Source organism: Musca autumnalis, unplaced genomic scaffold (assembly GCF_047663935.1).
Source record: "Musca autumnalis isolate F117 unplaced genomic scaffold, ASM4766393v1 scaffold_3, whole genome shotgun sequence".
In the NCBI taxonomy this organism is placed as follows: domain Eukaryota; kingdom Metazoa; phylum Arthropoda; class Insecta; order Diptera; family Muscidae; genus Musca; species Musca autumnalis.
In genome coordinates this window covers 101270993-101298056 of record NW_027411866.1, presented here as the reverse complement: position 1 = coordinate 101298056, position 27064 = coordinate 101270993, and the positions used below count along the sequence as shown (strand labels likewise).

Genomic DNA, 27064 nt, shown 5'->3' with positions numbered 1-27064 from the left:
ACATACTTCTTTGCCATCAAACATTTTTCTGGGTTATGTTTGATGCTATGCTGTTGATTTTGTTCATAGCACAGTACAGCAATAGTTTTCGTTTTTGTTTTCTTGACTGTGGCTGTTTACTATGCTGTTAAAATGTCTGCAGCACAGCATAGTAATAGCATTCGTTTTTGATGACTATGCTATGCTGTGTGCATCGCAGATTTCAGAAGCACAGCATAGACCATGTGCTATGCTACTTTTATGTTCGCAGCATAGCACAGCAACAGTTTTCGTTTTTATTTTGGATGATTATGCTATGCTATGTGCTGTGAAGATTTCAGAAGCACAGCATAGACCATGTGATTTCAGTGCTGTGCTGGTAGCAAATTCAAACACTGGTAAATATTACTCAGTAACTTGTTTTTAGAGAGTAAAGCATTTTATACTCTTTCAAGAAAAAAAAAAATAAATAAAAAAAGTAAAAAGACAACAATCAGTAAAAATTTTCAATTTGATTACAATTTACGATTATGATATTTGAATATTTTAAACTTTTGACAACTGCCTAAAGCTACAAAATGTTACTGAACAAAATTCCTTCAGTAAAAAAGTGTGTCTGCGTACTCGATAATTTGTAATAATTATTACAAGTTATTACTGAATGTTGTCTTTTTACACAAATGTTCAGTAAAAGAGAATGAATTGAGAAACTTGTTTTGAAAATTTTATTACTGATAAACAAATTATTAATAAACAAATAGATAATTAAACATTATGGTAACATTACACTGTCCCAAAAGGGGATACTCTAGTAATCTAATTATAATAAATAATTGTATGTTACATATCTCTTTTGAATACAGATATAAATATATATTAATATAATATACCGTAATGAAAAATTTTAAAAAAACATTACTCCTAGAATACAATTTTTGGGTTCAAACGTGTGTCAGGAAATAAAAACAGAAAGATTATGGAATATGCCACCAATAATTTCCAACATTTAAAAAATCGTATATCATTATCTCTAGAGTTTATGTCAAAAGCTTTACAGCCTGTTCATGTATGTCGCACGAAAACTTGTACGAAAGGAAAACAGTCACTCACTTCCGTCCAAAAAGGCGTTCATGTATTATGTATTATTTCGCAAACTATCGTGCGACTGCCGTTACGTATCCTATGCGAAATACTACTAATTTGAATGTACATTTGTACAACTATATAGGTGTGTCTTTTTACGTGATAATTTGTAATAATTATTACGAAATGCTGTCTTTTTACACAAAAGTTCTGTAAAAGAGAGCGAAGTGAGAGAACAAGTTTGACAGTTGTTTGCTGAGAAATTGCTAAAAGTTGCTGAAAGAATTTTTCCCAGCAACCTTTAGCAAGTTCGATCAGCTGTTTTTTAATCATCTGCAAATGGTCAGCTGCTCAATGTTTATCTTATTTTTTGTGGAAAAATACTATAAATATTACGACTCAGGTCTATTTATTGATTATTTTTTTAATATATTAATTATTTTCTATTTATTTTGCTTAAAATTGAAGAACTTTTTCATTGCTTTGGAGTTATTTTTTCGTTCATGCATTGGCGCCAATGTTTTTGTTTTGGTTATCAACTGTTATCTTGCTAAAGTTTACTAAATGCTGTCTTTTTACTTGTTTCTCTATTTTCGTATCAAAGAGTAAAATCTCTCTTACTCTCTGAAAAGAAGTTACTGAATAATTATTACTGAAAAAGTAAAAAGACACAACTTATGTTCCATAAATGAGAGCCAAATGAGAAATGAAAACAAAATCCACATATACATACAAACATTGGAATATGTGTGATTTGTTTTGTTTGAAAAATAAAATGTGTCGGTATTTTGAATTATTTTATTTAATTGATTTCTTTAAAATAATGAATGAAACCGCCATTAAAACGTGTCTGTAAAATTTTTATTTTGTTTCAAGAATGTGTTGCATAAATTTGTTTTAAGATTTTCGGTGTTATTCGCGAGTTTACGTTTTACTCGGCAGCTACAAACCAAGTGAGTGATTTTGACATTCTCTTTCTATAAGAGACAGTCCTTTCGAAATACATAAACCCAAATTTAATGGAAAAGTGTACGTTTACGTGTTATTTCGTATGCCTTGTCGGTCGCATAGATTTTCGTTTCGAAGGTGTTTACATGAACAGAAAATGATTTTTTTCCATTTTCGAAGCGCAAAAACCTTTCGGTCGACATACATGAACAGGGTGTTAACGTTGGCTCTTCTTTATATGTGGAAAAATAATGGAATTTCCACATTGCTCTGTATACATTTATTTTTGTCTAAATAAAGAAAGACTTCGGGGGGAACAAACCCCGATTCCAGACGTAATATGGTGCCATTATGAAGTTATTTGTTTCATTTTCAGTACACTTTCATGTATGGTTTCTTATTAGTTTTATAATAAAGTTGTCTATTCTATTTACATTTGATGCTTCATATAGTTTTTTTTATTAGAAACCTATTTCATATAACCACTACATGAAGATATATAAAGGTACAAGAACGTAAACATTTTCGAATTTTCTGAGTTTTCCATGTAGGATGGGGAAACGTTGAACCAGATTGGTGCACCATAGCATAAAATTGATCTTACAATTGTCTTGTATACAAGAATTTTAACCTCGTTATTAATTTTATTCGAAACGAATATAGATTTATATGCGAAAAATGCATTTTTAGCTTTAATAAGTTGCCTATTTATATGTGAATTGAAATATAGAAATTTATCTAGATGTATTCCTAGATATTTTACTTCTTCTTTTATTGGAACTGGATATACGGTTTACGTGTTCAGGTTGCGCTGACCCACCCAGATTTCTGATGATGTTGTTGATTGTAGCAGATTCTATATTTGAATAAAAGGTCAGACGTGGTGGAAAGTTAACACGCAATAATCTATGCCGTCTACGGGCCAGAACTGGAAAACGTCTCCGTCTCCTCCTCGTCCTCACAGAGTCTGCAGTAGTCAACAACATCAGCGTCCCATTTGATGGTAAAGGCTCTTATATAGCAGTAACCCGTCATTACCCTTAATTCGGATTTGCTCAGGTTCAAAAGCGAGTTTGTTCCGTTGGGTGACAGAGTTGGCCAGATGGATCTTGACACATTGCACCAGGATTCGTTATGTCATAATCCGCTGACTCTTTCGTCAAAGGACGCCTCAATATTCCGGAAAAGATGACGATCCTCGTCTAGCTAATTCGACTACTTTATCGTTTCCCATAAAATCGCTGTGTGCGGGTACCCAGTATAGTCGGTAAATTTTTGTTAGTGTTTCCAAAGCTGTTCTGCACTCAAGGACGACCTCTGACTTGATGTTACAGGATTTGATAGCTTTAAGAGCCGCTTGACTACCCACAAAGATAGTGACCGGTTCAAAGATCTCTGCATCCATACTTTTTATCAATTCTGCTGCCTTCCAAATCGGGAAGATTTCAGCCTGGAATAAACTACAGTCATTATCCAATCTGTAAGAGTATTCAAGACCTTGTATTTCGCAGTAGTCGCCAGCCCCGGTGCTAGGGATAACGACATTTACATCGCCAAATCTAAAAACTTGTGATATATGTATAGTCGCTTAATTTTCCACGTTGGTCCACTTTGATATCTTCTCCTAACTCGTTCAAGATACATTCATGCCCATAGGTACAGCTACTCCAAAGATTCTGTTCATGCTGCCAAGACCTAGAGGCCGTAGGTTCAGAATTGCGTGCGGAGCAGCTTGTGGGGTGCTACCAGCAGCTCCAGTTATTAGAATCGAGGCTGCTCTTTGTACCTTGTCTATTTTTCTGGATGTCGATTTTTGGCGTAGGCAGTGCCACCAGACACGAGATCCTCACCACAGTGTTATACAACCAGTATATAATTGACTCTAGTGCGACCTTCGACTAACCAATCTCAGTTTACTCCTGATGAAGTAGACCTCCCTCTTCGAATGCAAGTTCGCATATCGCCCTACGAACTTCGGAGATGCTTCTCGGTCAGGTCCATCCTTTGAGTCGCTGGCCGTTGTCGGCGTTTCGTTAGATTCCCCGCCGTCGGACAGCGATTCAGTTGCAGTTTGTCTTTGAAGATTTGTGCCGACATAGAACCAGTCGGAGTCAGACCCGTCCTCGGTTGGGCATCAAGGTCCATACTCTTTTCATAAGAGCCACGACAATCTTCCCTAGTAGACTTGGCCGGAGTCAGCGTGGTGTCCCTCTCATCATTAGTTAGAGTCAGATGGTGTAGCAATTCCTCCGGGAATATGTCCCCACCTTGCTCTTTCGCGACAATCCTGTCCAGCAGGTTGTGGAGTTCCCTACTCTGCCTCTCTAGACTATCATGGATAGTTTTAAGGGTTCCATGTAGGTCGTCCCCGCTCATAACTACGGTCCTGTAAGCCATAGACTGGTTTTCATCAGTCCCGGCCAATTTGTATTCCATTTGAATTGCCGGGTCATCATCTTTTTCAGGGGTTAAACTTGATGCACTTGCAACAGGTACAGCTGCAGGTGCCAAGGCATCCACACCTAAAACAGCCGAATCACAATCACTTTATATCGACGACACATGGCTTGTGGCCTCACCAACACTTGCGGTACTGGCTTATTAACTCCCTACACCATACCTTTATTCCTCTTGTTTTTCCTACCCACCTTAGTTAATTATTTAAAGGAACTACTCCGATCCATTTTTAGTCCACGGTTTCCACGGTTTCCACGATTTACGGAGCCAGGTCCCTAGGTCAGTTCCGATCCCACACATAGCAGAGACCCCCTTTTGCCGGGTCATCATCTTTTTTAGGGGTTAAACTTGATGTACTTGCAACAGGTACAGTTGTAGGTGCCAAGGCATCCACACCTAAAACAGCCGAATCACAATCACTTTATCTCGACGACACATGGCTTGTGGCCTCACCAACGCTTGCGGTACTGGGTTATTAACTCCCTACACCGTAACTTTATTCCTCTTGTTTTTCCTACCCATCTTAGTTAATTATTTAAAGGAACTACTCCGATCCGTTTTTAGTCCACGGTTTCCACGATTTACGGAGCCAGGTCCCTAGGTCAGTTCCGATCCCACACTTAGCAGAGACCCCCTTTCCATCCTCCACCCGGAAAGATGCACCTAGCAGGAGGTTTATCAAATGTAAGGATTTGCCACGTTGCAGAAAAAATTTTTGAGTTTTGCAATAATTAAGTTGACTAACTCCTCCTCCACTCCTTTATGTATATCGCTAATACACCCGGAAATGTAGCCTAGAAAACTCTACAAATATAACCCTGATCACTGCGGTAGGTTGATCCATTATTGCAAAAAAAGACATTTGTTTCTTCAAAAATTGTGGTAAAAATTTATTTCTTATAAATGAGAAAATATTGCATATAATAAACATACATACATATATGTATGTAACAAAATGTATATACATACATACATATTACAAACTATAATAAAATTCCTTATAATCTAAATATAAGGCTATACCAATCCACAACAGTGTATTCCAAACCGCTTCCAATAGCAATAGGAAATGAGTATTCATGGCACCGATGCGCCAATGCCAGGGTAACATTTTATGCATAACTGTATGGCCGACATACATAATAATGGCATTCATGCCGCACGCTTCAAATGGATATCCCGTCCACCAATGACGTACATCTATAATGTAGTACAACAAACTCAACAGGGTAAAAGCCAGCGCGGTGGTAACACAAACGAATGATAAGGACCTACAATTAGGAGAAACAGAGAGTAGTAAAAAATATCGGGAAAATGTGATTTTAGTTTTTTGCTTACCATAAGTTTTTATTAATTGGTATTATTCCAGATTCTTTAGAAAATTCACTTAAGATTGCCGTAAGAATGGTTAGAAACATAGACCATAGCAACCAACGTGTTATGCGTCCTCTCCAATCGGTGTATAGCAGAATTATGACACCTGTTAAGGCCCCAAAGAGGACTTGGACAATGGTCAGCAAACAACCTAAAAATCAACCAAAAGAAAGGTTAAGATAAGGGTTTCATTACAAGTTCATAGTTTAAAAATCAGGTTTTAAAGCCATAGGAAATAGTTTACAGGGCATCTGAAAAGTGTTTCTTTTCGGATTACAGGATGATACTCTTCTCAATCTCTATACTTGGAGTCAAGCAGATTCTGCATGGAAATCCCAGGAAATTCAAAGCGTGGCGGCTTCAGAATTGTGTGTAAACAATAGTTCACTGCCGGTTGAGGAAGTCGAGAAAGCTGTGGATTCCCTAATCAGTACTCTCCTGACTTGCTATGAAGACTTCAGTCCAATTTTGTGGAACAAACAACCACTCTCTAAACAGCTAGAAAATTATATAACAAAGCCAGTAGATGAAAATTAATAAATACAAGAGTGAAACCAAGAAAGCTAAGCGGAAGTTTTGGGTCAGGTTTAGCGAGTCTATAGAGGGTGTTGTTGTAACAGTATAATTATTATTTGTTTGTTAGTTCGTTTTTCTGTTTAATCTGGCTCTAGGCCTATTTCCAGTTCTACATAGAAATGTAGCTGTGGAAACCTGTCGCGCCATAAGTGGTCAAAAGGTTTCTTTATTTGCACATCAAGCGCTGGCGGCTAGGGACTTGAGGACCTTGTTCATAGATCTCAGCTTGTCGCAGATAGCTGTGGCATGCATGGGGTTGTTTGTTGTCGGAATTCTGCTCAACTCAGTGCTCAACTCTGCAGTCCATGTGGTGAAAAGAATTTAGTGGCGGATATTTTCATATTCCTCGCGTGAGAGAAGGTGGTAAGATCGAGCAAACAGGATTTCAGCCTTTCGCAAATGACATCAGGGAAGGTGGCAATATCGTAGAATTATCCGCATATGTTACGATATCAATGCGATCTGGAGGGGGCGGAATACAGGAGATGTAGAGATTTTAAAAGTTCCGGAGATATCACCCCACCTTGGGAAACTGCCTGTTTCAATCTACATGGCTTAGACTTTTTGTTCCTGAATTCCACGTATGACTGGCGTCCACACGTATAATTGATTACCCAACGTTTCAAACTTGGCAGTGTCAAATGCTTTTGACAAGGCAAGAGCCAACATCACCGTTCTATCGCACGTCTCCATGCTGATGATCGGAGACTGTATAGCTATTTCTAACGCTGGGGAGGACTAAAGCCTCAAGGGGCTTTGCTACGGGCGACATAAGCGAAATCGGGACCACCATTCCTATTTTCCAGACTTCGGGAACGATGTTGGTGGCTATCGATAACTTGAAAACTTTAATGAGAAACTCCACTCCCGGCTCACCCATCTGTTTCATCATTACCATGGAGATTCCTGATGGCATTCGCAACATCATCCATTGGTTCATCCTCGGCAGGAAGCGGTCTAATGCGACATATTATTTTGATTTTGTCTACAGGAAAATACCTTGATGGTCCCTCGATGATCCATATAAGTATAAGTAAGTAGCGGCTATGGGAAGAATGCCTTTTAATGGTGTTCTATTTTACGGTCGTCTGTATATAGAAGACTTCTTAAAGGTCCTCTGTGAGAAAGGGACCTTCTAAGTTATTCTTTGGGATCTTTTATCGAAGAAAAGAGAAGGTGAGAGATCTTTTATCGAAAAAGAGAAACTGGCTCTTCTATGGAAATTGTATTCATGATAATCAGTCGTTTTAAATGTTCGGATATGTTCTGACACACACTTCACCTCTCACTTTACGCTTCAAACACTTTGTTCATTCCATTTACTCTTATTTTTTGCAAATTTCTTGTGGCTAAGATTCGTTAGGGTATTTAAAAAGAATAGCACACCCTAGTCCGTCCATAAAATACTCGAAAAATAAGCGTAAATGGGGTGAACAAAATGTTTGAGGCGTGATGTGAGAGGTGAAGTGTGTGTCAGAACATACCCAGTTGTCTATGTAAGGCCTTTATAAGTTCATTTTAGGGGAATAGCCTTTCGAAGATCTGTTATCGGAGGAGGTGATTTTGAAGGTATTCTATGAGAAGAGAATATTTTGGAGTTCTTCTTTTGAGGCGTACTATGGGAAGATAACTTTTTGTAGGTCATTTATGGAATGGAGACATTTTGAAATTCGTCTTTCATGGAAATAATTTGTATTGTCTCTTCTATTTTCTAAATGAAAATGTGTTGTTATTTTTAGGCTTTTTAGAATTTTCTTCTGCCGATTCTTCTGTGTAGTCGAAGTTTGTAGATTTCACATTTTTTGAAGTTTCCTTCAACTTACCAAAAAGACCCTCCGGGTCAAAAGGTTTCGAATCGTAAATATATTTGGCAGTGGGATGTTGATAGATGTGAGAATTGCCCAAAACCTGAAGATCAATATAACCGGTGGCACCACCAATACAATTGGGATATGCTGCATTGGAATGTTTGCCTCCAGGACCAAGATAACCTCTGAAATATATGTATGAAAAAGGAAGAACATTAAGGATTCCATCGAATATAATTATTTTATGAACCTACTTGGGGCAATTGGGTACATTCAGTCCAAAAATAATCGACAAATATATAATAACCAGAATTAAGGCAATTAAAAGTTCACCTCTGAAGGTAATTATATCGTATAAGGCACGTTTCCAGGAGACCTATAAAATAATTAATTAAAACTTTTAATTTCCCTAGAAATCCAACATACATACCTGAGGCTCTATGCGATCCCTTTTCGTCAGTAGAGTATGTAAGACACCACAAACCAAATAGGCTACACCGAAACGTTGCAGTACACCCATTATGCGTAGATTTTCCAAATTTGGTCCATTTATTGAGTTCAAGCAGAGGCCAATGGCGAACAGTTTTATGGATCTCTAAAATTAAAAACCGGGTTACAGTTTATTGTTGGTATATTGTGGGTATAATGTTTCGCCTTGTGATATCTTCAAGATCCAACTTGACTGCTCCCCTGATTGTCCCTGCTGCGTGGAGCATGTAGAAGACCCATACCACGTTTTCTTTCTGTGCCTGCGATTCAGTGAAGAGAGGACAAATTTAGAGCGGCAAGTTGGTAGTGAGATATGTGTGGAAAACATAATCGAAATTATGATGACGTCTCTAAGCAATTGGGAGTATGTATGTGAGTACGTAAAGACAATAATATTGGAACTACGGAGGCAAGACGATATTCGAAGAAGACAAACAAATAGAAGTGTTCTATAGAACATTCCCCCTGCGACGAAATGCCTGTACGGCGGTACGCAGGGATGGTGGATCAGAGTAAAGGGGTTATTTTAGCGTGTTAAAGTCTCACACACCTGGCGAAACCATAAACCAGGTAGCCAGAGTCCTTCGATGAGTTTTTCCCCGACCAAAAAAAAAGGTGCTTCTATAGACCCTTTCCGTAACAAGGGGTACTTCTATAGATCCTTTCTGAAACAAACGGTGCTTCTATAGACCCTTTCTGCAACAAACGGTGCTTCTATAGACCCTCTATGAAACAAAGGGTGATTCTATTGACCCTCTCTGAAACAAAGGTTGCTTCTATAGACCCTTTCTGAAACAAAGGGTGCTTCTATAGATCCTTTCTGAAACAAAGGCTGCTTCTATAGACCCTTTCTGAAACAAAGGGTGCTTCTATAGACCCTTATAGAAACAAAGGATGCTTATATAGACCCTTTCTGAAAGAAAGAGTGCTTCTATAGACACTTTCTGGAACAAAGGGTGTTTCTATGGACCATTTCTGAAACAAAGGTTGCTTCTATAGACCCTTTCTGAAACAAGGGGTGTTTCTATAGACCCTTTATGAAACAAAGGATGTTTCTATGGAACCTTTTTGAAACAAAGGGTGCTTCTGTAGATCCTTTCTGAAACAAATTGTGCTTCTATAGACCCTCTCTGAAATAATGGCATCTTCTACAGACCCTTTATGAAACAAACGGTGCTTCTGTAGACCCTCTTTGAAACAAAGAGTGCTTCTGTAGACCCTCTTTGAAACAATGAGTGCTTCTGTTGACCATCTTTGAAACAAGGAGTGCTTCAATAGACTTTCTCTGAAACAAAGAGTGCTTCTATAGGCCATTTCTGAAACAAAGGTTGCTTCTATAGACCTTTTCTGAAAAAAGGGTGCTTCTATAGACCCTTTCTTAAAAAAGGTTGCTTCTATAGACCCTTTCTGAAACAAAGGGTGCTTCTGTAGACCCATTCTGAAACAATGGGTACTTCTATAGAGCCTTTCTGACATGTTCTTGTACTCACCCAAAGGATCCTCAAACAAATTTGTGTTTTTGTAGTTCCCCTGGATAGCTGCGACTTGACCGAAATTGGTATACAAACGCCCATAATCCACAAAAATGATGGAAATACCACATCGGCTAAATGCAAACCATTCCATGGGGCATGTTCAATCCACCAATAATCACCGCCACCACTGTTTACGAAAATCATCAAAACGATGGCCATTCTGAAAAGATATTGAAAAAAATTCCACTCAGTTTTAATAAATCTTTTTACCGGATCAACTCACCCCCGAAATACATCCAAACTTCGCATGCGATTACGCGTTGCTGGGGGTGTTGGAGAAGGTGCATTATCCAATACTTCATCCTCGTAACGATATGAACGCCAAGCACATAAAGATATTTTTAGCACCGTTAATATCAATGCCACCAACACAAATACCGATATAAGAGCTACAAGAAGACAAGAACAAAAACAACAGTGAACACGAAAGTGGTTCAGTGACCACCGCTTAATTGTCATAAATCCAATTTTAGCACTGCTCCCCCACCCCAACCCCTTTGAGGTTTGCAAACTTACAGTAATTGACATTTACACCGTCTTTATCGATCTCCCATTGGCAGCTACCATCCACATCCACCGTTAAGTTGTATACACCGAATTCCTTTAAGTATCTTTGCTCGAATTCACATAAAGCTGTTCTGTAAGGAGAGGAAAGGATGTAGAGAGGCGATGTGAGTAGTTATGGATAATTTCAATGTAAATAAATCTAAATGAAAGAATTGGTGAAGGCGGTGGGTGTGATAGAAATTACAAAACTGAAGAAATATATTAGAAAAAGAAGATACTCCCAGATCCTGAGGGAGGCATTTCGGCAATTATGAAATGTGGGAAATAGTCACGGAACCAGAGGCATTAAAGGGAACAATCTCCTACTCAAAAGGTACCTAATTGTGAGACGATTTAAGTGGTAGTTGTGGTAGAGTATAGCCTTAGTTGCAGATCGGGCAGAAGCTCCGATGGGGGATGATTGCTCATAATAGATTAATCGATAGACAAATTGGATACCCCGTTCAACAGATATCAAGCATACCAGAAATAGTGGAAGTTGTGGATCGGTATTGTTCATGTTCGAACTGAAACTATTTTTGGAGAAAATATGACAAAGGCCAAAATTTGGACCAAATCAGTTGATCTAGAGTTCAAGAGCTATCGTGCTCTCCACCCACTACATGTAGTGCCATAGGTGTTTTTACGCCTTTCGGGCTGTTTTCTCAAGTAGTATGGACTTGCCCCTGAAAAGGCTTTTACGTAGTAATGGATGCAGCGAATGCAAGTTGCTACAACAGAAATCAAAGTGATTTGAGAGCAGGTCTTAGAGTAAACATATGGGAGGTACCCGAAGGAGTGAATAAATATAGTTCATATTCGAACCTGATCTATATCTGGTAGATATATTAGGACGTGTAAAGTATGGATCAAATCGGTCACTCGCTTCAAGAGCTATCATGCGCACAATTTCTCCAAACATTTTTGAACTTTTGTGGCGGAGGTATCTGAAAGAGTGGACCGATATGGCTTATCTTCGAACTTCAACTAAGTTTGGGCAAAATTTTACGAAGGCCAAATTTTGCACCGAGTCAGCAGATCCGTTCCAGAGTTATCTTGCGCTCCAACCACTACACACGGTGTCATAGCGTTTTTTTTGCATCTTTCAGGCTATTTTCCCAGGAAGTATGTACTTGCCACTGATGGAACTTGTACCGTCGTATGGGGGCATTGAATACAAGTTGTTACAACAAATATCAAAGCGATTCGAGAGCAAGTGCTAAACTGAAAGTTTACGAAATTTTGTGTGTAAGGTACCCGAAGTTGTGGGCCGATTGAGTCCATATTAAAACCTCATTTAAGTCTGGTGGAAATTCCATGATGTGCAAAGTATGGGCCAATACGGTTACTTCCTTCAAAAGTTATCGGCGCACAAATTTTCCTAACATTTTCGAACGGCTAAATCAAACCCAAATTTTCTGAAACGGATTTCGTGCAAACATACTTGGGGTCTAAAACCATTATTTCGATGAGGCACATTTTGCCCGTATGAAAGTGTATACATGTACTCTCGTTAGCATAAATGCTGAGGGTATAAAAAAGGGTGAAAACTGTTGGTGTGATGGAAATTGCAAAATTCAAAAAAAAAAAATCTATCAGAAAAAGAAAATGCTCCAAGATCACGTTGTTGTTGTAACATTGTTTTTATTTTATGTTTGTACGTAGTTACTTAAGTAGGTTTGGCAGCCCAGTTGAAAATGTGCAGAGTGTCGTGCGGGCCTGTGCCGCATGTTGGGCAGATGTTTTGCATGGTGTCAGCGATCCTTGCCCCATAGGAATTCAAAAGCTGCACCTTCCTTAGCGTAGTGGAGCCAAAATTACTCTGGTTCATCGTGGAAGCTGACGTTTCTCATCTGCGATAGATGGGGGATGTTCACCGAGGACCGCATTCACACGATAGATGGCATAACCGACTGCATCCGTGTGAATGTTATTTAAACCTGTTTGATATGCCTGTTGATCTAGGGGCTTTCTCTTGTAACGTTTGGCCTCCATGAATATCCTTCCTGATATGCCTGGATGTGTCGGATAAGCAGATGGTGATTGGGATGGCTCTCACGGTAACACCCGACCAAGTACTGCAACGAAAGCATATCATTGTGCTGGAAGAATTTTAGCCTCCTCATGTAGATGGTCCACTAGACTTGAAGAGGCACCCTGTTACTGTTCTCAGGGCGACATTCTGACAAGTTTGAATCTCTTTCCAATGCGTATCAACTAAATTCGGGAACCAAACTGGCGCCGCCTAGCTTACCACAGACCGACCTATCGCGTTACATGTGACCAACGAAGTTGCTTTATCTGCACCCCAAGTGCTGCCGGCTTGGGACCTAGGGACCTTGTTCCTACATCTCAGTTTGTCGCAGATAGTTGTGGCATGCGCGGACGACATAAACGCTGTCGAATGTGACCCCTAGAATTTTGGCATAGTTTTTGGTCGAAATTCTGCTAACATCGACCATGACTTTCAACTCTGTTCCACTTCTGCCGTCCATGTGCTGGACGGAATGGCTGTAGATTTAGTGGCGAAGGTATCTGACGCCAAGATCACACAATCATCCGCATACGTTACGATCTCAAGGCCGTCAGAAGATGGTGAAATACACCACCCCACCTTGGAGAACTCACTGTTTCGCGACAGGTTGAGAACTTTAGTGAGATACTCCACTACCGACTCATCCAGCAGTTTCAGTATTACCATGGAAATTCTATCAGGTCCCAACGCTTTGGATGATTTAGCGTGCGCACCTCTTGGGGTCAGTCAACCTAACGTCGCCAAACATGACTGAGGACCTATCTTCTCTCCTTCCGGGGTTCGAGAGTGACTTTTCCGTTGCCCACAATTCACTTAAACCGGCACCAAAGTTGCAACTCTTCAGATGATTTAACCACTTGTTCCGCTTATGCTGTTAACTTCCACTGTTAACTTCCAGTGTCAACTCCCTGACTCTGGGGTTACTGGCGTTGGCTCGACGAAGCTCATCACGCTCATTTGCTAATTCCGTCGCCTCTGCTGTGAAAGTGAACTAAGTGAACTATCTGAAACCTGACCAATCAGCTTTTTTATGATTGACACATGTGCGGCGTTCAGAGGTGATGAAATCGGGTGGTCTGCTTATAGAAACAATTATGGGAACATGGTCCGATCCAAGGGAAATGACGGGTTGCCACGTAACGTCATTTGTCAAGCCCGGTGACACGATGTTTATGTCTGGGGAACTGTGACACTCTTTGGTAGGGGCGTCCTCATTGATCGAGCAAAACGTAGAGCTATCAATCTGCTCAGCCAACGCTGTACCCCTCTGGTCGTTTCCGAGGGCCGAATGCCAAATCTTGATCTTGGTTTCCTGCACCGCCGCGACCTTGATCTTCTTCCGACTCATGAAGTTCACTATTTCCTCGATCTTACCTCGAAGTCCATTGCAATTAAATTACAAAAAGGATGCATTTTCTGGGATTGGAACAACAACGGCTGGTGTTAAATGCTGCGCATGCGGTTGCTGTCGTAGTCCCTTGCTTTGACAAGTCCTCAGCAACCCCTTAGAAGATGGGTGAAGATGCGGATGTGGCAACCCGAGCTGGGTTTTCCTTCGTCCCAGGACGGACCAAAAGAATCCGGAGCAACACCAACACAGAAAAACGAAACAAATTCAAACACATGTACACCGTGGGTGGGTGCCACCGTGGTGCAATGGTATGCATACCCGCCTTGCACGCTGAAGGTCGTGGGTTCGATTCCCCGGCCAGCCAACATCAAAACATATTCAACGATGGCAAAATACCCCTCAGTAATGTTGGCGCCATTTCCTGAGTATTTCAGCCATGTAAAACTTCTCTACAAGTGGTGTCTTAAGACACGCCGTTCGGACTCGGCGATAAAGAGTACGTCCCATATCATTGAGCTAATATGAATCGGGGTGCACTCATTGATATGAGAGAAGTCTCCCTTGTCTCTTCTGGGATGTTTGTGGAACAATTATATTATATATTATACACTGTGGTTCCGGGTATATCCGGTACGAGAGTACTCGGTGCCGTGGGATTGTAGGTGCGCCTTGTTGCGCACAAGAATAAACCTACTACTAGGCAGATACGATTTTTAAATTTATCAAAACCCATTCAGGACTCTATTTCCAGCAGTTAATCATGCCGACAAATTTCCCTTTCCCTTATAAATTTTAAAAGTTTTACAGTTCTTTCGTGTAAATTTGCAAAAAATCACTTCATTATCCACCTGCGATTACTTACTCATTGCTAAAAGCATAACGTCCCACGTCATTATCGAATATTTTGAATTTTAAAGCGTGTGCTACATTTAAAGTTGTTGTGACTTCTACAAATCTCCCATCATCATCGCCATTGGCCAGTTGGTGTGGCAGAGCTTTCACCTTTGTGTAGGGACACTGCAGAATAAAAGAAGAAATAAAAATTCAAAATAATTATTTGTCATTTGCAGACATGCAAATGCTTGGCGCGTATTTATTGTCAATAAAAATAACCACCAACAGGCAATTATCGACTTACCGTAAAACACTCTTCGGAAAGGGTGTACAAATACGTTGCTTTATTATATAAGTTTTTGGGTATTAGATAAGCTTCATCAACTTTTAATTTACGCATATCCAAACCACGCCAAGTGGGTTCAACATATTCGGTAAATTGAGACATTATTTGAAATTCTGGAAAGAGAGATGGGAAGTTAGGAAAAAATCGTTAGGAAGTCAGTTAGGTGATGTGTACTTGTGGCAACGACACAATGCAAAAGGGATTTTTTTCTTCATCATCTCGCAAAAAAAACTTTTTTCATTACAACTTAAGGAAACTAGAACCGACCATTTTAAAAAATAAAACTATTTTCAAAACTCCTACTGTGTCTGCTGAGGATTACTTCTTTAAGCAGATTAATTATAATTAATAAATACTAAACCGTTTTCAATGAAGGATTTGTCAAAGAAAGTTTTTGTTTACTTTTTGGTGCAACTTATTTTTCTAAACCTCAGCTAGTTTTTATCGGTCAATGAAACCGGCAGGCACCTTCATCAAGTTTTTTTTATTCGACAAGACCAACTTGTGATTAGTTGTTGTTATTTTTTATTTGTTTTGTTTTTTTTTTTTTATAAGTAATAACAAGTATGTGTATGCACAGTGGCTCAAAGCCACATATATTATGCACATATTTAGAAGGATTTCTTAATTTTGAGATCTTTTTCAGGAAATGCGAATTTTCCGACAAAAATATAGGCCTTTCTTGTATTTGTCTTATCGATTGTAGACGTTCCGAATAAGTGCGGAACTTTGACAATAATTTCGAGAGGAATGTCAACATCAACTCCCATAGCCCTCAGTTTGTCGCGCATGCCTCACCTATCTGCGACAAACTGAAATGCAGAAACAAGTTCCTCATGTTCCTAGCCAGCAGATAAAGAAACCTTGTTGATCATATGTAACGCGATAGGTCGGTATGTGGTAAGCTATGCGGCGCCAGTTTGGTGCCGAATTTACTTGATACGCATTGGAAAGAGATTCAAACTTGTCAGAATGCCGCCCAGAGAACAGCAACAGGGAGCCTCCTCAAGTCTTCAGTGGACCATCTACATGAGGAGGCAAAGATTCTTCCAGTACAGCAACAAAAGAGCTTTCGTTGCAGTACTTGTTCGGGTTTTACCGTGAGAGCTATCCTAATCACCATCTGCTGGCTAGGCCCGACACACCCAGGTATATCAGGAAGGATATTCATGCTCTAGTGAGGGAGGTCCATCAATATAGGTCTGAATATCATTCACACAGACGCAGTTGCTAAGGCCATGAGCAAATATAGTGTGAATAAAGTCCTCGGAGTACACCCCCCATCTATCGCAGCTGAGGAGCGTCAGCTGCCACGACAAACCAGAGTAGGTTTGGCTCAACTACGCTCAGGATATTGCAGCCACTTCAATTCCTATTGGGCAAGTATCGATAGCACCGTGCAAAACATCTGCCCAGTATGCGGCATGGACCCGCACGACACACTGCACCTTTTCAACTGCCCTACCAAACATACTCATCTAACTTCAGTGGATCTGTGGTTACATCCCATAGAAACAGCCACTTTCCTGGAACTGGAGATAGATCCAGAGCCAGATTGAGTAGAAGAACAAACACACAAACGCACAATAATAACTGTTACAACAACACAGCCCCCAAAGGCCAATTCACCTCTTTCGACCACAGCACCCTCTTCAATCAGAAACCCTTTCACCACAAAACAGGACAAACCTCAAAGTTGAAGGAAGCTAAGTTAAACGAGATGAATCGAGCTAGACTGAGCCACATGGTATCTTCCGGTTCTCTTCTCACGGGTAACAGCCCGTATCAGCTTCGAGTAACATTCTGATGGGAAGATCAGTGACAATCTATGGCAGCTTATCTAAGATCGTCTGCGTGACATTGTATTCTCGGGCAAAGCCGATCTATCCAAACATACGCAATTTGGTAGCGTGCTACCTACAGACGAGTTATCTCAGGAGCAAATTCATGGAAACTGGTTCTATGCACCGGATTGTGTTTGTGTATTTTTCACCATGGGACCGAAATTTATCTCAGAATGCCTGTTCAACGCCTGGGAAACGCATCGTTCCTGCAATTCTATTGCAACGGTCATCGAAATTGTGGATTTTATGAGTCGAAAAACAACATAGTCGCAGCGATCCAGGGAAACAAAGCCCACCGTCACCTGCAGCTTGCAACGTTTTGCGGAAGAATCGAAGAAGAAGCGGAGGAGGAGGATTTGCCTTCCTAATACACCAGGCAGTCCAGCACAGATCTATCTCGCTTTACTTTAGTGGCCCATATACGGAATGTATGTAGCTAGCAGTAAAGTATGGTACTGCCGAGGTAGAGCTGCTTAATGTATACATACCGCCGATGAATAGCTGTGCCCTGCGTTATATGCCTGTTATTAGTTTGCTTTTAAAGGGCAATAACCCTCTGGCGCTAGGGGACTTCAATGCCCATCAGGGACGTACGCAGGGGGGGGGGTGGGGTCACTGGGGGATTTTTTTCAAAAGTTCTAAATCTTACCATGATCAACTAAAATAACGACTTGACACCATAACTATCAAAAGGGATGACTTCCAAAATTAGGTCCACTTCCAAAATGGACCATTCTTTCAGGTATATTCTCCACAAAAGTGCAAAACTTTTGCGCTCTTATCGAAGTCAAACTTATGAGCTCAGCATAAGCATCTAGTCGCAACACCCACAGTCTTGAAGTTTTATACCCAAATGTTTCGATATTTTTGTCGGAAAGTTTATACGTCCAAAAAGCCACGAAATTCTGAAACTCCCTGACTACACAATTTGTAGGACAATCTGTCTATAGATAAAAGTCTCAACTTACACAGGCTGTCGGCAAACCCGACTGATATTTTTACTTCTTTTCGAGAGAACAAAAGTTATTAATTTTCATAAGTTTACCTCCGCTGTGCCGACAGAAGTCATAGTCCTTGGAAGGTTTTAAATGTCATCGAGTTCATATACATCTAATCGTACAATTAAGATAGAAATAAGGCGGAACAACAACCATTGGGATATCAGTAGAGCGATTCTCTAACTCAATTTTTGAGTTACTGACAATTGTCGGTATATTGAAAATACTTATAATTTCGGTAATTACCGTTTTTTTCGTTAAGTTAGCGACGAATAAAAAGCAGTGTAAAGTTATACCGATAGTAAAACTGTTTTCAATTTTTATTGAACTTTTCATATATTATTTTGGGTTTAAATTTTACCGATTTTTGTCGGTAACTCAAAAAATGTGTTAGACAATCGCACTACTGATGGAGTTTTTCGACATAACCTATTTTGTCAGAACTTAGCTAAAATTTTGCCGAGACAGAATGTGGATTTCGTAGTCTCAAACAGTACTGCGAGTAGAATTCGGAGTCTATGAGTCGTAGTTGGTATCGCCCGACTCCTGATTAAAATGTTTTCTCTTTTTTCTAAATGCCTGTTCCAGAACCTTCAGGAATCTACACATTTTTGCTACTAAAAATGAGTAGATTCTTGCAGTACTGGAACATACCATAAATGTAATTTTCTGAATTTTTTAGTTGGCTTGCATGAACTCTATCACTTCTGGTAAAATAGTAAAGTTTTGGTGTTTTTATGACATAAAGGAATATTATTTTCTAACAATAGTTCGGTACAAGCCCAATCTGCACTCGCGGATTCGATTTATTCGTTTTTGGAGTTATTGATTTAAATTAATTAATGGTATACAAATAACAATTGCAGGTTTTTAGATAGATCTTCTTGTCAGAATCAGTCCTCGTGGTAAAAATGTGTCCAATTGATAACATAATAAGGCAAAAATAAGACAAAACTTTTTTAATGGGACTGAAGTTAATGTGGGTTATATGGATATCCCTTTCAAATAGAATCGAAAATGCCAAATAAGAGCTACTGTGGTTAAAAATTCTGGGATACTTTATCACGTAAACCTATATGGGTAATGTTCATTTAAAAGATTTTTTAGTTATTGCGTCAATTGCGTTGGAGAATTTGGTTAAAATCTTAAAAATACCAGGCGGAATTTGAAAATGGGGACAATATTGAACATGTTCTGATATGGTTAATTTCAATACTAAACATCCAAAGACTAATTTATTATACTCTGTTCCAAATTTCAAAGTTATATCTAAAATATTGTAAACTCTCTCAATTGAAATTATATACTTTGTATCAATATTTCATATAAAATCAACTAAAACCCCTTTAAAATAGCTTTACATAAAGCTACACAACATTTTTTTATTTCATATTTTTTGGTCTGAACCACAAGAAAGCTGATTGGCATGGGTTCAGAGAATTTACCAATCACCGCTTCAGAGAGTTGTCTATTCCCTCAGATCCTCAGCAGCCGCTCGCTGCATACCTGCTAGTCGAATACCTCAAATCAGACCAAATTTCCCAGCAGAGGCGAAGGAAAATGAGAGTGATGAACTTCGTCGTGCGAACCCTGAATGCCCAATAGTTAGAGAACTTACTTTTGAAGTCAACAGGCCAGTAGGCGAACATACGCGGAAAATGTGGATGGACCACCTGAAGCAATGCAACATTCGTACATGTTTAAGTAAATTGTGGGCAACGGTTTAATAACTTCGAATCCCGGAAAGAAGGATGATAGATCGGCTGTTAGCTTCAACGGCGTGACAGTAACTGACCCAAAGAGGTACGCGTGTTATTTTAACCGACATTTTATAGAGCAGCCAGAGAGTGATAGGGCAAAGAGGAGTATGCTACGCCATATAAGAAGAGCTCTCCCGGCCAAGGATGGCAGAATTTGCGATGGGCGATGTTGCAGACGTCACCAGAAACGCAAAATCATTCAAAGCTTTGGGGGCACACGGAATATGAATGGTAATGCTTAAGCAATCAGAATCCTGGAAAGTTGGCAGGGTGGTCCCGCTAATAAAGCCAGGCAACGATGATAGCAGAGGTGAATGGTACAAGCCGATTTCACTCCTGTCGCCAGTAGCAAAGATTCTAGATACACTACTCCTCCCAAGCAGGGACGTACGCAGGGGGGAGGCATGGGGACCCAGGACCCCCCGAAATGAAAAATTGTCATACACTTTTGGAACATTTTGCTTCCAAAAAGTCATAGTTGGTCTAGTGGGTCCCCCAAAATAAATTTCTGTGTACGTTGGTGCTCCCAAGCAGCTGCAGAAGCAGTTTTCCAGTTACCCAACATCAACATGGATTCAGGAAAATGCACAACACTGCAACAGCATTACACACCATATCAACACACATCAGCAGGAAACCAGAATAGACCGTGCGCCCGAACAGTCATGGTGGCACTTGACCTATCAAAGGCCTTCGACCCCGTCAACTATGCCAAGCTGTTTGACGATATAGAGAAAACCACTCTCCAGCCGTGTCTGAAACGATGGAAAATCAACTGTATATGCAGACGCCAGTCGTTTGCGGAATTCAGAAACAAGAAATCCAAAACCCGTGGACTGAGACATGGAGTTCCCCTAGGTGATATCTGCGGAACTGTTTAACCTCTACCTTTCTGAAATCGCACACCCTTCAGATGTCATAGAGATCGTAATGTACGAGTAAGTAGATAATTGTACGATCTTGGCGTCGGGTCCTATGGTCGATGACAGAGTTCTTCAGTTCGAGGAACGGTTGAAATGAGGCTACCACAAATATTGGTTGATGCTGTCCGACCACTCACTACCCCAAAACATTGTTCGATATCATGTTCGGTAGCATGTTTATGTCGTTCGCGCAAGCCACAGCTATTTGCGATGAGATAAAAGTAGGAACTAGGTTCCCAAGTCGTTGGCCGGCAGCACTTGTTGTGCTGACAAAGAAACCTTGTTGACATCTTACAAAGCAATAGGCCGGTCTGTGATAAGCTATGCGGCGCCAGCGTGGTATGCAAATGTTTGCGCTACGTAGTGGAAGAATATTCAAACCTGCCAGAATGCCGCGCTGAAAACTTCAACAGGGTGCCTCCTCATGACACCAGTGAACCATCTTCATAAGTTGACGAGGGAGAGGTCCAACGGTATAAACGAGAACCTCTAGACCAACGAGCCTGCCGGATAGACTTGAATAGCACTCCCACTGAGTGCTGAATGCGGTGCTTGGGGACCACCACCATCCATTGTAGCAGAAGAACTCAAGCTGTCAAGGCAAACACTAGGGTTTTTAGCCCAGTTAAGATTCGGACGATGACATTTGAGGCTCTTAAGGCCTAGGTTCATACGAAGCCTTACCTGCTTGCCTTGCTTCTGATAAAAGAATAAAAAAAGGCAACCTAGTTCGAAAATTGGCTCGGCCTCTTTTATTCTTTTATCAGAAGCAAGGCAAGCAGGCGAGGCAGCTTATGTACTTTGACCTTTAGTGGTCCAGAACCTTATCTACCAAAAATTTTGAACATGACCCGATATTATCATACCGCCCAATTTCAGATATTTTGACGTTTTTAGCTAAATATTCAGACCGAATTAGCTATAATTAGGGTAGTTGGCGTTTTTTATTGTTGGACTGCAGAATTTTACATCTTTGTGTTTATTTCAGCTTTAGTCCATATTTTGTTGTATTCAAGTATTTGAATAACAACAAAATGTTTTACAGTGGATATGAAATTGATTAGTTGCGGGCGGAGGGTAGGGAATACTATAGTTTCAGTTGTCACCAAACAACTTCATCAGTTCCCTTTTCCGCCGACTCTGTATCGATAAACAGGTCAATAAGCCCATCCAGCAAATTAAACAAAATGAGAAATTTGCTATATGGCCCTAAAACTGATTACCCTACAATTTGAGTCGAACTAAAGAATTTCATATCCACCACTGTTTTTATGTTGTTATTCAAATACTTGAATACAACAAAATATGGACTAAAGCTGAAATAAACACAAAGATGTAAAATTCTGCAGTCCAACAATAAAAAACGCCAACAACAATAATAGACATCAGCACGGCCTTGTTGATCAATGCGTAATGCAAAAACAACAACTTTCTCGTTGTTTTACCCCCGCTTATTGAAGCAACACTCCTATGCAATGAACGGAAACAAACAAAACGATTCCCGTACCAATCACACAAAGCCACAAACTCTTCAGCTTCTCCGTATCGTTTCATTCTCACAACCAACACAAAAACACAAACTTTTCAATGTAAAAAGATGGAAACTGTACGATTGCTCTAATGTAACTTCGGCTATGCTTTGCCGAGTTGTTTCATTCCCCACCGAAACGACAAGTATTTTTGGGAAACGTTTGCCGTGCGTATTGTCAATGGCACACTCAGACACACACACACATGTGATTGCTTAGCAACCCTATAAGTTAGCATCAGCATACCACAGTGAATTTTATCAACCACCAAACGTTTTTGATTTATTCACATGTGTTTAGTATTATTCCGTTTTCTATCTGCTCTTGTGGAGTTGAGTACTTTTCGCTTTTCGTTTTGTTCGTACTCACGAATGTAAACAAAACAAAACTAAACAGCGAGCTCGGCCAACGTGGGTTAAGTTTCGTTTTGTATTGTTCCTATGGAAAATACGAAACGAAACGATTGGAAATGTTATTTAAAGTATTTTTACGTACGCTGCTCCTATGTTCGTATTCTTTTGCAAAGCAAAGACGACATAAAAACAGTGGTGGATATGAAATTCTTTAGTTCGACTCAAATTGTAGGGTAATCAGTTTTAGGGCCATATAGCAAATTTCTCATTTTGTTTAATTTGCTGGATGGGCTTATTGACCTGTTTATCGATACAGAGTCGGCGGAAAAGAGAACTGATGAAGTTGTTTGGTGACAACTGAAACTATAGTATTCCCTACCCTCCGCCCGCAACTAATCAATTTCATATCCACAGTAAAACATTTTGTTGTTATTCAAATACTTGAATACAACAAAATATGGACCAAAGCTGAAATAAACACAAAGATGTATAATTAGGGTTTTTAGTGTTCCTAGTGGTCAGAAACCCTATATACCAAAAATTGTGAACATAGGTTCATGTTTTAGCCGTACCGTCCGATTTCCGGTAGTTTGAGGTTTTCAGCTACATTTTCACACGGAATTTGCTATAATTTGGCATTTGTAGTTCCCAGGGATGAAGGAACTTATCTGCCAAAAATGTTGGACATGGGTCCATGTTCTGGTATATCCCCAGATAACGTTTTTAGTTACATTTTAGACCGAGTTAGCTATAATTTGGCATTTTGGGTTCGTAGAAGTCAAACAAAAATTCTCCAACAAAATTTGTGGACTTAGGTCCACGTTTTGGAATAGCCCCCGTGTAACGATACCTCCAGAATTTAGGTATTTTGAAGATTTTTTCTAAATTTTTTGACGGAATACGTTTTCCAACCAAATTAGCTATAATTTGGTATTTAGGGCAATTAGTGGTCAAAACCCCTATCTAATTTTAAACATAGGCTCATGTTTTGTATTAGTCCCCATATAACGGTACCACCCAATTTTAGGTATTTTGAAGTTTTTTAGCTATATTTTCAGACCGAATTAGCGATAATTTGGAGTTACTAGTTGTTAAAAAACTTTTCCACAAAAATTGTAGACATAGATCAATGTTTTGGTACAGCCTCCATACAATGGTATTTGGAAGTAATTGCCCAGCAAACCAATCGTACCGACATCGTAACGAAATCGGTACGAAATTCGGACGCTACATCCGAAGACGGATCCGAAATCGTAAAGATATCTTAACAAAAGTTGTATAAAATGGTTGAAAGCAAAATCGTTCAGATTTCGTTCCGATTTGTAAACAATTTTTCGAAGGGGAATTCGTTCGGATTTCGTTTCGAGCAAATGTCGTAAGTAATTTTCCCTTCGAATATACCAAGGTTTTCCTTCGGACTTCTGTCCGAATTCGCATCGAAATGTCGGAAACAAATTTCCCTTCGCACAACAACCACCTTTTGCATATTCTAACTGCAAGCGGTGGTTTCATTTAAGTTTTTTGTCGAAAAACAAAATAGTTGGTTATAAACTTCGCATATACCATTTTTAAATATTTTAAATATAAAGCATGCCAGACGTCAAGGAAAAAAATGTTCCTTCAATATTCATACGACATTATTCCGAAATCGTTAAGAAATCTTTACGAAGATTCGGAAGGTACCTCCGATTTTCATACGACATTATTTCGAAATCGTTCAAAAATCTGTACGAAAATTCGGCTTCCGAATTTCCCAAGGATTTATGTTTTTTATTGCACGTTTCTAATGATTTTCACTGTTTTGTAGTTATAGTAGAACAATGTAAACTTTTTGTACGAATATGTTGAGTCTATCAGCACTTGATTTGGCAGAGAATTCCACAAACGTATGGTATCAATACCACGCTTCAACGTATTAGGGGACTATTTTCCTGCATCTGTTTGATCTGTTTGATCTGGTGAATTTTAGTCTTTTAAATAGGTAAATGGGTTTTTGTTTGACTATGACCTTATGTAGGAACAATAAAGCTTTTATGTTTAGAAAATCATTGAAGTTAACACCTTGAAGAGAACGAGTGAAAGGTGACACATGTTCTGTTCTGCACATCCCATGAACATATCGTAGAATGCTGTTATGTATAAGCTATATTTAATTTGCGTGTGCTCGATGCGTCACAATTTGCAAAGAGCTCGGAGCCATATTTTAGACCAGGTACCAGGAAGGTTTTTGCTAGGAGAGCACGTATATGAGGTGGAGTGAAATTGTTCAGATGTATCGGACTTCCGGCATTTGGTTTGTTGGTCTAAATTGGCTGGATTTTGGCATTGGTTCCCAGTGGTTCCTCTACCTAAGATTGTGGGCATTGGTACTTTCGTAAAAGAAAGAAAATTAATTATTCCATATAAGTTCAGAATACATAGTTTATGGCGGAGGTTATAAGTGAATTGAAATTATTTACTTACATATAGTCTTTCGTCAAGTTTTACATTAAATTGTTATTTAATTTCTCATTTAAACAAATGTTATGCTTTGAGCCACTGTTTGTTCAAATAATCATCTTAATCGTACGGGCGTACTTGTTTTTATTTCCTTTCAGGTTCCACATACATTTGTATTTCTATTCAACTGCAAAAACAATATTCGAGAAACTCGTGCCAAACACACAAATTAGTAACGATTTTGTTATTGTTTTTAAGTTTAATTATTTTATAAACACTATATTGCTTTTATTTTAATATCTAAAAAGTGTGTTTCACAAACGTTGGTGTATAAAATATTTTCACTTTTTAGCTACCGCCGCCCGTCCCATCAGATTTCGCACATTTGTTACTGTTTACGCGCGACGACTACAACGACAACAGTTGGTCAAGTAACGAATGAGAGGTTGGATTTTTTGGAGCTGTTTTCTTTTGAAATGAATTGAATGAGGGGAGAGCTCCAATGCATGGAATGCATTCCATCAGAGAGAGTGTCTATTAGACATGCTCCCAAAATGTTTGTGCTTTAACAGAGGTAAATGAGTGGTTTATTGGAGAAAATGGGTGGTTTATTGCCACGAAAAAGGGCGCGGATGGGCATCGGCGGTGTGTGAAATGGGCACAGTGGTTGGGTGTTCATTGAAAGTGACGAGTGGAATATTAATAGTTTTATGTGAACTTTGTGAAAGATGGATTTCGTGATTTCGTTGGGAGTGGTAAGTATGATTTAAGCATAGTACACACTGACCAACAAAACTGACAGTCATCAAGGTCTATTTCCTGAATATCAAAGTCTAGCAGAGTAATTACTTTCCTAATACATGGTAGAAGAAGAAAAGGTAGCAGCAATACCCAGCTGACTGAACTGGGTTGTAGTGTTAGTGTCAAATTCCATACGTCATTTCATGTATTTATTTCTAAGTTCGATGTATATTAGGGATATATATTTTTGAAGAACAAATTTATTCATCAGAAAAAAACTATTTCCCATAAAGACGGCTTCAATCATTCACATGTAACCTCCTCCAGGTCCGAACGACATGCCGCACACTAAAACACCGCTTATAGAGGCGGTACAATATTTGTTAATATGTGTGGTATTTTGTTAAACTTGAAAAGAATAAAACCCTAATAAACATGTGCTTTTTTGTTTTCAAAAGCAAACGATTGAAACAGCTTCTCTTTTTTCAATGAATTACCAGCGACCCGAATCATGTTTGCAAGTATTCTACTTTCTGCGAGAAATTATGCATTTAGTGGAATGATATGGAAACATTCAAATTGAAAATCTGACGAGTTTTCATTCATGTTTTTCAAAATATTCAATCAAATGTGAAAAATTATTAGTTTTTTAAATTCCAATAATTTATAGACATTTCCTTGTTTTGTTTACATGTACGTTGACACTAAGGTTTACAAACAAAAACAAATTTCAATGTGGTTGTTGTTTAGTTGTATTTGTTGTAGTATTTACTTTACCTTATATTTGTTCTACCATGTTCCTAATCTCTAAATAATACTTTACATATAAGCTTTGTTCCTTTACGTTAAAGTTTTATAAAGTTTTACCATTATTAACTCGGAAAGTCTTTCTTAACCCCAGAAAGTAGTTAAACTTGAAACAAAATTTAAGAGAGCCTGTCAAAATGGCTTCCTCTTTTACTACATTCTGCTCGACAAATTTCGTGGTGTAAAAAGTAGAAAATCTATCAAACTGTTATTTGACAATTAAGGCAAAAGAAAACAACGCGCAATGTCAAAGCAAAATAAAAAGAAATAAAATGAATATAAATAATAAAAAATTAAAGCAGTGAAATA

The 27064-nt window shown here is 39.2% G+C and overlaps 1 protein-coding gene across 3 annotated transcripts; it reads right to left on the bottom strand.

The window, feature by feature from the left end:
* Positions 1-5328: 5328 nt before the first annotated feature.
* On the bottom strand, positions 5329-25653 carry Hgsnat (Heparan-alpha-glucosaminide N-acetyltransferase). 3 transcript variants are annotated; one of them, XM_073973216.1, is made up of 12 exons: positions 25553-25649; positions 25232-25394; positions 15320-15474; positions 15044-15198; positions 10766-10887; positions 10473-10638; positions 10205-10409; positions 8656-8820; positions 8480-8601; positions 8241-8410; positions 5806-5992; positions 5329-5738 (listed from the first exon to the last, which is right to left on the bottom strand). In XM_073973216.1, exons 3-12 carry the CDS (start codon positions 15461-15463, stop codon positions 5444-5446), a joined length of 1731 nt encoding a protein of 576 aa, XP_073829317.1. In that variant the 5' UTR covers positions 15464-15474; positions 25232-25394; positions 25553-25649; the 3' UTR covers positions 5329-5443. The 3 variants fall into 3 exon arrangements, with proteins under 3 accessions (XP_073829317.1, XP_073829318.1, XP_073829319.1); XM_073973217.1 differs by having other exon boundaries at positions 25346-25653; XM_073973218.1 differs by having other exon boundaries at positions 25377-25653.
* Positions 25654-27064: the final 1411 nt, after the last annotated feature.

What these genes read in the sequence shown, in the direction of transcription:
- Hgsnat (XM_073973217.1), bottom strand. Translation starts at nt 15,463, where the DNA reads ATGTCTCAATTTACCGAATATGTTGAACCCACTTGGCGTGGTTTGGAT. An exon ending in CGTTATGCTTTTAGCAATGA is followed by an intron (nt 10,888 to 15,043) that starts GTAAGTAATCGC and finishes CTCTCCTTACAG; the next exon opens with AACAGCTTTATGTGAATTCG. An exon ending in CGGTGTAAATGTCAATTACT is followed by an intron (nt 10,639 to 10,765) that starts GTAAGTTTGCAA and finishes GTCTTCTTGTAG; the next exon opens with CTCTTATATCGGTATTTGTG.